Source organism: Zeugodacus cucurbitae, chromosome 3, assembly GCF_028554725.1.
Source record: "Zeugodacus cucurbitae isolate PBARC_wt_2022May chromosome 3, idZeuCucr1.2, whole genome shotgun sequence".
Classification (NCBI taxonomy): domain Eukaryota; kingdom Metazoa; phylum Arthropoda; class Insecta; order Diptera; family Tephritidae; genus Zeugodacus; species Zeugodacus cucurbitae.
The window spans coordinates 69,779,069-69,792,538 of NC_071668.1; the positions used below are offsets into that span (position 1 = coordinate 69,779,069).

Genomic DNA, 13,470 nt, shown 5'->3' on the forward strand with positions numbered 1-13,470 from the left:
CATCACATCACATCAATGTCACTGCGACATCACGTCAGTGCACTCGTTTATTTCACACGCGATAAACGGCTGATGACCGTACAGTGGAAAAATACGAAAAACAAACAAAAAAGTAAATAAATAAATTAAATTTAAAAGAAAATTGTTGTTTTTGTAAAATATCTAGCAAATTAAGTTGTACACTTTTCATCATGCGCTGACTTTGTTGTGTAACATCTTCATGTGTCCATTATTTTAGTTTGCTTATCATGGAGACGTGTGTATATTTTTATAAGATTTTTTCCTTTTCAAATAAATACTCGCGCTGTTCGTTTCAAAATACTGATTTCGAGTCAAATCGGCCTTTTTGAAAAAATTCAAAATTTGTATTCAACACACACAGTGCAATAAACCCACCTTTCAACACGCCATTCGCGCGTTATTCATGCCATTCGTTCGATGCACTTGCTTCGACGAAACACGCGCCAAATGATTTCGTTTTATAGTCTGTACATTTCCCATATCAAATTTTCAAAACATTTTCTTGCACATGTTCCAAATAATTTTTGGTATTTTTTGTTTTTGTATAGGTATTGTCTCGATAGGTAATATGTATGAGGTGATATTTGCGTGGGCAATACCCCCCCATGTGATTGATTCGTGTGTAAATTTTGTTTAACACATTGAGCACCCTTTATTATTCCATCACACTTTTAGCAACTCGAAGAGGGAAACACCGTTAGAATTATTGCTTATTTCTTAATGCTCTCAAGATCCTAAAGAGCTGTTATAAAATGTCGGTAACTCTGAAAACATTTGAGGTTAATTAAAACACTCACTCCTTCAATGTTCAGCATTCGACAGACTTAGGTTATAATACAGCGGTGGGCACCTCTTCTGAGAACCCAGTGAAGTGACTGGTATAGACATTAGCCGACTTAAGAACTTTCTAATAGAGACCAAAGCACTTTATCGAATCATAAGAGTCTTTGAAATCCGTCAGACTCTCTATAGTTGCGGAGATCTATCTCTTGAACTAACCTAACCCAATAAGAACTCGAACCTCAATGCAGTATCTATCTATGTATCAGACCTATAAATGAATTTTTGAAACAAGATTAAAAGCAATGGATCTGAGGAATGGTGTTTCCAAGAACTTAAGGATAGAATTATAATAAAATGACATTCGGAATAATATGACTTTTTGAAAGATCTTCATTAAAGAAAGAACGGATCAATATTCGAATTAGCTCATTCGTCCTTCAATCCGTCGTAAAATTCTTTGATACACTTAATAATGCTTTTGGTGTTGTGATAGTTTTCTACAAGATAAGTGAAAGAAACTTTATTATACCGTTAAGGTATATAAATTATAGTAGGAATTATAGTAGGATTATGTTTGGTTTTCCTTATTTTCTGAAACTCATATTTCTTCAACATTTAGATTAAAAGCGAATATGTTCGCTGGTACCAAGAAACACTTTGTTCGGTGGAAGGTATTAGTTCCACCCAAAAGTAAAGGTTTGGGTTTAAACTAAAAATATTAGACTCTCGGACTATCTAGACACGGTTATTAAGGCTCCCACTAAAGCTTTGATAGACAATAGACGAAACGCTTTTTTGGATGAAAGCTCTTAGCGTTAAATAAGTAATAATATACCGCCCAAATAGTATTTTATATGAAGATTTGTCCAATCTTTCTTGAAAACTTATTCAAATTACTCTTCTTTTGAAAAAAAGTATCCGACACAACAATCACCAACGGGTTAATAAAATTACTAATTTGTGAGCAAAACAAAAAAAAATCAAAAATATTTTTGTTTACTTACAATTGTCCATTTTTGAACTGTCCGCTGATGGATTTGTATTATTCATAAAATCGATTTGTTTAGATACGATTGTTTATGATTTTAAAGGTAAATACTAAATGGCCCGACCAATGAATGGAATCAGGCACATTTAATTAGCGTAGTACGTCAGGTTCTAGGTGTTGGTTGTGTAGATCTACGCATATCCGATTATATTTTCATGTGGGGGAATATCCGTTATTGCCAGTGATTCATACTGCTGGACCATAGATAAATATTTGCGTAATTCAAATTTGGAAATTTTCTGGAAGCAAAATGTTTGTGCATTAGTGAGAGTCGCAGGAAATATACATATATAAACAGGTTGTATTGTATATCATTCGGATGAAACAAAACACTATTGACCTCTTTATGAGGTTATGTTGGCAGCAGACATACATTTTCCTATCTTAAATGTGATGGGTAATTGATTCTAGAACATTTTTATTCATATATATATACATAAATACGTATGATTGCTTGCTGATTTGGTTATGAAACCCTTCGAATACGCATTGTTCTGTGAAAATTAATAATGTGTGAACATAATTACGAGTGTAATCGAAAATCGCAAATAGAAGCCACTTGAATGTTCTGGTTTTGGCATACGAGGGTTCAATATTAAGTTTGAAAGCCAATATATGCCTATAAGGTATAACACCGAATATTGTGGTGAAACTTCTTTAAAGCTTTCCATCTTTTTATAGGTGCCTGAGGTTGTCCAAATTTGCTTTTCAACATTCTCTTTCGGATTTGATCAGCTTTGCAGGGACTCAATAATATTATATCTCAATTACAACCACTAATTCTTGAACACTTCAAGAAAAAATACAATAAATAAAGATCATTTGAGGACTTGAAACATAGAGTTCAGTGTTTTTGTAGTGTAATGAAGAGTATGGTCTTTTGTCCGAGAAGAAAAGACAATTATCAGCATGTCAGAGACCAAATGTAGATGCTTCTCTCGCCTCTAGACCTAATATATAGAGGAACAATATACTCGTATTCATGGAGAGATAATTAAAGAAACTTATAGAGAGCAATAGTCCATCTATAGCCTCTAAAAATTGTTACCAAACTCAGTTAGATATACAGTTGAACCTCCCAAAATCAAATAACCATAATCCACATAAAAATGTCTAGTTAGAGAGACTTCCGAGTTACGGAACGTAATTTCTATTGCCAATCCAAGAGTTCGAGTTATGGAAGTTCAACTGTATATATATGATTTATGTATAATTATGAATTCAAGTACTTTTTAACTACACCTAGTAACAGTAAATGGGTTATTGACCTCATATCTCTTTTATATTTGCTTCCGGCATATTAAGAGCATTCAATTGTCTGTATTCATTATCATTTGATTGTTTTCATAATAACAATTATACTTTGGGCAATGTTTTTTTAAGAAGCAAACCTTGATAAGTTGGCATTGAGGGTTATATGTAATGGAACTAATTATATTAGAAGTAAATGTTTTGCTGAACGTCCCAAGTAGTAATAAAATTCGTGAGATGATTACTTATTATAAAAAAGCTTTTTCGGACACAGATTCTCTGGATTCAAAGAGACTTTTCAAGCTAGAAACAAATTCCTCAGCCGTTTGTCATCAATTAATGTATCTACCTTTAATAACAGACTTTCAGACAAGTATCGTTTTCGACCTTATAATATAATGTATATATGCCGATAGCGATATAAGAAAGTTTCTTATATTATCAGTAGTATTCGTCTTGGTTTATCCGCGTAATGGAAAATCCCCTCAACGAAAGCCTTTTCTAGAGAATTATACTCTCGGACTTCAACTGTTATTAAAAAAAAACGTATGACATTCTCCGCGATCTAGCATTTTCTATCATTCAGTGCATCTATGCTTCTGTTGTATCTACCATTTGCCCTCGAAAACCACACCCCTTTAGGAATGTGAATATATTGACGTATTATGGAATAAATGTTATTAATTCCACATATTTTTCTAATACAAATCAATTGGTTCGAATAAACGCGTGGCGAAATATAAACAGTCTGTACCAACTGTATTCAGGTTAAGACGATTTTGTATTAATCCAAAATACCTAAACTGTAATAAAAATTGGCAATAGCCTCGCTAACGTTTTGCATGCATATTGAAAATTTCGGAAAGCGGTCATTTTGTGGGTTATTTAAATTTTTTTGGTCGATATTTTCACAATTGCCTTGGTATTATTTATAGAAAGCGCAAGCTTAAAATAAGCTCGTACACAAGGTGGTATGTAGTAGAAAATAAATAATCTTCACTAGAATTCTAAATTTGTTTATTGTTACAACTTTTTATTGCGTGCTACCTGTGTGTGAAATGAAAAAACAATATGTGAATATATATATGTATTATATATAATATATATTTCTATCTTGGATAGGAAGCAGTTAGAGGTCAATTTGCGGTTAAAGCGATTCATATCTATGTAGTATAAATAATACATATTTATATTCAATATCTTCCTGTGTGGTAGATATGAGATCTTCTTGTTTACTGGCGTAGACATCGCTTACGCGGTTATGCCAATTGGTGATACAAAGAGCAGCCAGGTTCTTTCCGCCCTTGTCTTCTCAACGGAGTGGAGGTCTCCCTCTTCCTCGGCTTCCACCAGCGGGTACTGCATCGAACGGTGTCAAAGTTGGAGAAATTTCGTCCATTCGGACAATATGAACAAACATATCGTATCCGCTGTGTTTTTATTCGCTGAACTTTATAAATGTCATTGTATAGCTCATACAGCTCATCGTTCCATCGTCGACAGTATTCGCCATTGCCACTATTTAAGCGATCTTTCCCAACACCTTTCTCTAGAAAAATTCTTGTGCGGTTTCATCGGATGTTGACATCGTCCACGCTTTTGAACCATAAAGCAGGACGGGAATGATGAGGGACTTGTTTTTTTGGGCGTCGGGAGAGGACTTTACTTTTCAATTGCCTTCTTCTTCTTCTTGATTGGCGTAGACACCGCTTACGCGGTTGTAGCCGAGTCCACAACAGCGCGCCACGTATCCCTCCTTCTAGCAGTTCGGCGCCAAAGGAGGTTTTTGTTCGTCGAGAGATTACTTTACTTTTCAATTGCCTACTCAGTCCAAAGTAGCACCTGTTGGCAAGAGTTATTCTGCGCTGGATTTCGAGGCTGACATTGTTCGTGTTGTTGATGCTGGTTCCCAGGTAGATGAAATTATCTACAACTTCAAAGTTATGACTGTCAACAGTAACGTGGGAGCCAAGACGCGAATGCGCTGACTGTTTGTTCGTCCACTACTAGACCCATACGCTTTGCTTCCTTATCCAGTCTGGATAAGGCAGAACTAACGCTACATCTCGATTTATTTTTTCCAATGCTTAATATGGCTTTAAAGAGAGTGAGCAGTTATTCGCGAGAAATCTGTCAGTATTTCAATAATTCAGGACTTCCCGTGTATACTCGAATTAACCTTTTATTTTCATTACTTAAATGAATTCTTCATTTTTTTTGTGTAATTTAAGAAATTTTGAGCAAATATAAAAGTGAAAGGGATATAAGAAACTCTCCACATAACGAACGGCGTGACGTGTCCTTACAACGAAACATTTGGACGTTTCAAATATTGTCTTCGAACTCTAAGAAGTGTTACGGAAAACACTCATAAATTCAATGGAAACAGAAGTACACTTCTGCATGAAAAAGCAATGAGAGAAAAGATTATGACAGTACTTAGTACCTCTGTCGCAATCGTAATTGGGCTTCTTTCTTTATTGTAGAAATGCTTCCATCTACGGAAGTATTAGGTCTACAACTCTACTCCCGCCGTTTTTTTTTTTTGTAAATTTAAGTTTTTTGTATAAAAACGGTTACAAATGTCGATGTTATAAATGTCGATGAGTCTCAGCCACACTTTTCTTGGAATTAAAAAAGAAAAGCAAAAATACTCGTAAATGTCGAGAATTCGGTTCAAAAGGTGACATTTTCAGTTGAGAATAAGTTTGGGATGCAAACAGATCTCTACAAATATTTTGTTGGGTTAATGTTGACACAAATATCCAAGATCGATATACAAAAATCGATTTAATCGACCAGTGCTTGACCCTAGAGACATCTATTGGAAAACGGCGGATATCCACATACTATCTTGTAACGAATTCCATTTGATAACTTTGTTGTTACTATTCCATGTATATTTTTCGATAAAAAAGCAAAGCGCAAAGATAGCAAGCACAAAAGTGGCGAATTGAAGAAAGCTATTAGGCTTGCTGATATGAAGCAGTTGTTATGAAGATCTTATGCCTTTAGGCAATAGTTAATTTTCAAGAAATAAAAGTTATGACAATTAAGATCTTGAAAAAAGAACCTCTAGCCATTCTTTCTTAAGACTACAGTGACATTATTGTAAATAATTTAAACTCTCAAAACGTCTCTTTTAAGCAAAGAGCGTAATCCTCACCCACAACAAATAAATTGTCGCGCAATTTATAATCTCCAACACTCGTAAATTACAAAGGCTCATCCGCTTCCCCCAAGCAAGCCAAAAAATAAGAAAAACTCATAAACTTTTGTTTATTTAAATATATAATTCTTTTATTTTGCTTTCTGCCAATCTTTATACATATAATTAAATTTTGTACATATACATATGTATTTAATATAGACAAGTATATAAATACATCCGCAATAAACGTTGTAATTATTGTTTTTATTACTACTGCAAATTTACCTACAAGTTGTTGTAATGGGTTTTGTATATTTTTTGTGCAATTTCTCGTGGTACGTATTTATAGCATGCGATTTTTTTCTAAATCATATTGCAGCCATCTAAGTAAATACAGTATTTTTGTTGGTAAGCGCGCATAGCAAACAGAAAGAAATTATTGTTTACTACAGTACATTACTAGGCGCTTAAAAAATTTATATAATATTTAAAATTTTTTTGCTTTTTTTCGCATTTTATTTATATACTGTAATATTGCATTGTTTTAAATAATTGTTTACATATTTTACTACCGTTAACTACTAAAAATACTAAACGAATCATTTAAATAATAATATTTGCTGCTTAGGAATAGTTTTTGCCAATAGCTTTTGTAGTCTTTGGTCTGTACATTGACTAGGAATACATTTTTTTATTTTTGGTTTGGTGTAAAGACTAGAACTTAGTGTTAAATGCCTGAGCAATTTTTTTTCTTTCCTATCTTATTCTTCCACTATCGCTACCACACCAGAACACAGGCGGCTCATTTTTTGTTTGCTGCTTTGCATGTACAAATTTTACTAATAATATTTGTGTAAAATTGATAGTTATAACTACAGTTAGATAGAAATCACATTTGCGAAATCGACTGACGTTGACTTGAGAGAGTTTACCACAAGGAATATAGCCTATTCTATGCATGTATAATTTGTGTATGACAATTTGGTGGTAATGTTTGAATACAAATTTTTATTTTATAATACAAATTTTAATTTATTGCATACATTTTTCTAGTATTATTATATAACAGGAATTTCGAGTCGTTTTAGATATAGTATTATATAATAGCTTCAAACAGCTTTAAAATTTTGAGGTTATGTATTCGCTCATTTATCTTTTCGATCACATACTATAAACATTTTATTAATTTAAATTTTATTAAATTTAAAGGTGGTTAGATTTAATTAAATTTATTAAATTTAATTTAATTTAATTTTATTTTATTTTATTATTTTATTTTATTTTATTTTATTTTATTTTATTTTATTTTATTTTATTTTATTTTATTTTATTTTATTTTAATTTAATTTATTTTGTTTTATTTGATTTTATTTTGTTTTATTTGATTTTATTTATTTTATTTTATTTTATTTTATTATATTTTATTTTATTTTATTTTAATTTGTTTATTTTGTTTTATTTTGTTTATTTTATTTTATTTGATTTTATTTATTTTATTTTATTTTATTTTGATTTATTTTATTTTATTTTATTTTATTTTATTTTATTTTATTTTATTTTATTTTATTTTATTTTATTTTATTTTATTTTATTTTATTTTATTTTATTTTATTTTATTTTATTTTATTTTATTTTATTTTATTTTAATTTATTTTAATTTATTTGATTTTATTTTGTTTTATTTTATTTTATTTTATTTTATTTTATTTTATTTTATTTTGATTTGTTTATTTTGTTTTATTTTATTTAATTTTGATTTTATTTTATTTTATTTTATTTTATTGGATTTTTGTGATCGAATAATTGGAATAGGGTAAGTTAGTATAAAACCAATTTAATTTTTGTCTCATTAGTTTTAATTTATTTTTTCATTTTTTACATAATTTCATTAAATTAGTATTTATCAGTTAGCGCAATACGCGTATATGACTCTCTATCTCTCTCTCTCGTGTACAATAAATTCTTGTGTATTTGGTACTTGAATATGACTTATTGTCGATATGACCTGTATTGTATACATTTATTTATAAATATTGATTTTTTTTTTTAATTTTTTGTTCGCCCACTAAATTCTCACGTAAAACATGTGATGTCTTGTCTATCCCGACGCGCAGAGCACGCGTTAGGTTTGCACTAGCCATGGCTACCGCGGTGTCGCCTCCCAATGCCGCAAAGCATTCGGCAAACGCATTCAAAAACTTAAACCAATTTTTATTGCGCGCTTCTCGTAACCTTCCACGCGCCAGCCACTGTCTAATTGGCCACCTCCAGCGCCGCTAGACTTTCCAGATCTGATTCGAAGTTAGCATCACACGTCGAGAGCCACTCAATGACACGTCTACGCACCACTGTCTGATCGATGGAATTATCCAAGCCGTAACTGGACATCATGCGCTTTAGTTTCAATTTATTTTCATCGGCGGACAGACGACCTTCGCGCTTATTCAGATAGATGCATGAGTCCTGATCTGGGTTCGGTGAGATAAGCATCGCCGACTTCGATGTCGCTATGCGGCATTCAACCCAACGATCTTTCATGTATTTCATCACCTCGGTTACTTTACAGCGATCTTCTGGATCGTGTGTTAAATACTTGCGGAAACAGCGCATCAGACGTGGCGAGAAGCGACGGAAGCCGTCGGGTATTTTTGTTGTCTTGCGTTGTTCGTATTTCATAAAGTTCGAGTATTGTGCATCCTTCACCCAATCGGCCATGTGCCATGGCGGACTGCCAGTCAGTATGTTGAACAATAAGATGCCGAATTGCCATGAATCGCTGGTGGGCATGCAAAGAAACCGTTCATTTTTCATAATCTCCAGCACTTCAGGCGGCACACAGCTGGTCCACGTGTGCTTCACCTTGTGCACCAGTAAACTCTTCTTGGTGGTCGTGCCGAAATCGCACAGCTTGACACGTGAGAAATCCGGTGTGAAGACCAACACATTCTCCAACTTAAGATCACGATGCACCAGATTCTTCGAATGCATGAAACCCAGTGCCGAACTCAACTGTTCGCTAATCGTTTTGCAAGCCGACTCATGTAAGCCATGTGGCCCCAGATTGGCCGCCAGATCACCGTACGGCGCATGTTCCATAGCGAACACATAGTAATCCTTCGTCTGGAAGGCCACATTGTAAGCGCTGAGTATATTACGATGATGCGACAATTGATAGTTGAGATGAAACTCCTTCTGGAAATCTTTCAGTGTAGCCAATTCTGCATGTACGGCCTTCAGCACCACCGACGTATTGGTCGGCCGGTGATGTGCCAGTAGTATGCGCGCAAAGCAACCTTCGGCCAGCGTCTTCTCGACATCATACTGATCGGAGAATGTCATTAATGGCAATTCAATATCCGGCACAATATGTATGATGCCACTATCATCCTTGTCCGGTTTCTTGTAGATGCTACTACGGCGACTTACAGAGGCGCTCGAATTGGGCACTTCCAACTTTGCGCTGGTCACCGGTGATAACAGTGAATTGTTATTTGTGCAAGTGCTGCTATTATTGTTGCTGTTCCTGCTGTTCGTGCTGCCGCCATCGCCGATTGAGCGACGCAAACGGAAAGAGAATGAGCGTTTCTCTGTAAACAAATGGAAGGAGAAAGGCGATTATGAATAAAAGTCACTAAAGTGAAAACGTACGTAAATTGCGTAAAACGTAAGAATATTGCAAAAAGCTTTTAAATTCATAATATAAATAATATCTATATATATATATATAGGTCTGTGTTGTATATATTTATATACAAATTTTTACTACGTTATCGCTTATTTTTAGATCTACACTTAGTTATCCCACTTGTTGTCATCAACATTTTTAGCAAAATTTATATAGAAGAAAACATAGAAGAAAGCAAAAAATGTGTGAAAAGTGAGAATTTTAATTAAAATTCTTTCATGCTAGCAAAAAGTAATATTCATTATATTAAACAGATATTGTGACATACAAATCCCAAAATAATCACGTTATAAGCCGAAAATAACCTTTAAAGATGCAGTTGCCTTTTTAGGTGGGCAAAGGATTTTTAGCACAAACTCAACAGATTAACCTGTATATCATACTCGTATAATTAAGCTAAAATAAGGGGTACTATTTCTCATAAACGAGGCCAGGACTATATAATGAAAATAATGCTATTTTGCGTCTCAGTGAATAGGGCTATATAGAGATAAGAACACAGGGATTACTATTGCTTAGTATGATTTTCCAAGCTGATCGAACTCAACCTTACTTCAGTAGTATGCTACGTCTTCGAGAGTAGGCTTCGAAACAGCCATTGTTCCTAAAAACCCTACAGTGAAACAGCTAATGATGGTATCTACAAATTGACTATATCGGTATATAGTTTTTTAATTGCCGTTTCATTTCTTGTACTCTTATTGATCTACTCTGACCTCTTTTGAGGTTTTGAGATTTTTTTTTTTTTGAGATTTGAAGTGTTCGAAGTGGATAATTTGATCTTTAAACTATAATAGCTATAACAATAATGATTTCTCAAGGTTGCTTGTTCGAAAACTAGGAGAAGAAGATAAGAAATTATAATGAAATGTAATGATTAAGGATTATCAATTTATAGAACTTAAACTTTTAGGCGAAGTCTTATAGAAAGTCAAGATTAATAACTTTCACTCTCGTGATCTCAATTAGTAAGATAGCATTTAGAGGGTTAATATGCGATAACTATTTTAAAAATTTAAATTTTTATATGTTTTCGTATACAGAAATAGAACTTCACACGAAAACAACATCGCAATATTTAGTTGTTTCTGTTTTATTTTTTTGATGATGAAGCGTCTAAATGATTGATGAAGTGCATAAAAAATTTGCGGAGTAGACTAATTAATTGCGAGAAAAATATGAGGGTACATGGATATATAGAGAACATACATATTTGTATGAGTCGTATAAAATATATTTTTTAAGAAAATTATGCAGTTAGATGAAAGACCAGAAGACTCAGTAATATAAAGCATAGCAGAAAAATAATAATTCAAACTTTCAAAAAATAAAAAATCAGTTTAAAATAATATAAAATACAAAATACAGTAAAATAATCTATATAAGAAAACTAATAAAAATAAAATAAAATAATTTAAATGATAAAATTTAATATTAAAACTAAAGCAGTTAGGAAATCTGTACAAGAATGCATAAAAAATTTATTAAAATTTAATGAAAAAATTTTCTAACATAGAGTCGTTTTTTGCACGAAGTACAAAAGAACGCTGTATTAGAAAAATATGGAGTAGGCACCTTTTTCAATTTCAGAAATATCAAACAATTAAAATTAAAAAACTATTTTGTAAACAAGGTAAGGTAGTTTTCGTTTTTAGAAGAAAACATTTTAGAGTTGGCACCTATTTTTTTTTACTAAAAAAAAATTAAATTAAATTTTTAAATACTGTAGTATTGAAATAATTGAGTATTTAATTAATATATTAATATTAATAACAATTATCAAATATATAAACTTAATATATAATTTGCCTACTAACCTAAATATGTAATTTGAAAATCTTAATTATATCAATTTCACGCAAAGTAACACTTTATAACCACACTAATTAGTTTATAAATAATTAAGAGCACTCATGAGCCGTCCATTAGCACAGCATGGAGCATAGCAACAAGAAAGTGTAAAAAGCTGACATAAAAACCACATAATTCTACAATAAATATATATGTATATTAAAATATATAGAATGTATGTATTCCCAAAAAAAGACCGCATTTACAACTCATCATTGACGTAGCACCATTTTTGAGCACCACCACCGCACATTTTCAGATCTTAAGAGCAACCACAGCAACCAACCACTTTGGCATTGACCCGCACAGCCAAGCTATTAAATATAAATTATTAAGTGTGAATTTCTATTAGTCAAGTCTTCCGAATTGCACAAACAGCATTTGCTTTGTATTTCGGTAGTTTGTTTTCACTTCTTCGCCTTTAATTTGTTGTAATTTTTTATTTTTTTCTATTTTCTTCTTCGTGCTAAGTAGAGTATTCGAAATGCTATTTTTTGCAAACAAAGCGTTTATATTTAGCAACAATTAACAATAGCATAAATAATATGCAATAACGTAAATTACACGTTAAATATATAACGGAACTTTGTTTATGATATTTCTACAAATCTTCAACGTCTTCCGTTCTGTTTTATTTATTTCCGTATTGTTATTGCAGCAATGAATATGAAAACAACAAATGCAACAGTGAGTTATTGAAAATGAAATTTCAAATGAGATAATTTAACTAAATTAAGTATAAATTTGTGTTATTTTAAGGGTTGCCACTGAATAATTTGTGATTTTCAGTAAACCGACATAAATAAGTGCAAAACAAGAACATCTTTCTAATAACAAATTATGTTAAATTAAGTAATACACAAACAGTCAAATAGTTGAGTGTTGAGAAAACTTAATTTGAAAGCTATTAAGCGTGGAAAATCACTATTGCGTAATCATTAGTGAAAAATCAAAGCAAAATTTTGATTGCTAGCATTTCATGCTTAGCGCTTTGATTTATATTTGCAAATTTATTGCAAAATAAATGCGTGCAAGTAGGCACTTAATTTGCAATTGACCAGATAATTAATTACTAGTAATCTTATAGAAGGCGTACCTATAGATTTACTTAATTAAGTGGCAATTTAGAATGATTGAATGTGCTCGTAAACAATGGAAAACGTGTGTGAATTAAGTTTTATGTACTCCACGCAAATAGAAGACCTTAAGTATTTAAAATAGAGCTTTTCCCAACTAATTGCTACTCAATTAAGCTATATTTACATAGATATAAACTAACTATTAACGAGCTGACAAAAAATATATGTTTTAAAAGTTACGATAGGGTTAAAATTGCAAAAATGCGGCAAGGCTACCCCATTAAAATGTTTCCTTCTTATGTAAACCGTCATCTTATGTCACTGTCATCAGTTCGGAAGTGGATTAAAACTGTATACATAAGCTCAAGAATACTATGAAAATAATCTTGTTAAAATTCCATAACGGTTCGTAAATATTCAGAAACCAGCTTTTTTTATTTAATTAATCTCATGTCACTGTCATCAGTTCGGAGGTGGATTAAAGGTGTACACACAAAATCTGGTAAATATTCCAAAATTTCTTCATTAAATTAGTGAAACAATTTTTATTTAATTAAGCTGATTAACCTTAATTATTTCGACAAGCTATTTTAAAATTCAT

At 32.0% G+C, this 13,470-nt stretch overlaps 1 protein-coding gene and 1 long non-coding RNA gene across 3 annotated transcripts in view; both read right to left on the reverse strand.

Annotated features, from left to right (window-relative positions):
* The window catches only part of LOC114804671 (uncharacterized), a 90,010-nt gene that overhangs the window by 31,257 nt on the left and 45,283 nt on the right, over window positions 1-13,470 (reverse strand). Inside the window, exon 2 of the long non-coding RNA XR_008470612.1 lies at window positions 1,809-2,091. This is a non-coding gene — a long non-coding RNA (uncharacterized LOC114804671). The remainder of the gene's footprint in view (window positions 1-1,808; window positions 2,092-13,470) is intronic.
* Window positions 6,377-13,470, reverse strand: part of LOC105217889 (serine/threonine-protein kinase meng-po) — a 40,758-nt gene continuing 33,664 nt past the window's right edge. For both annotated transcript variants that reach the window (XM_011193131.3, XM_011193130.3), the window contains exon 2: window positions 6,377-9,841. In XM_011193131.3, the coding sequence (XP_011191433.1) occupies window positions 8,508-9,841 (1,334 nt within the window). In that variant the 3' untranslated portion in view covers window positions 6,377-8,507. The remainder of the gene's footprint in view (window positions 9,842-13,470) is intronic.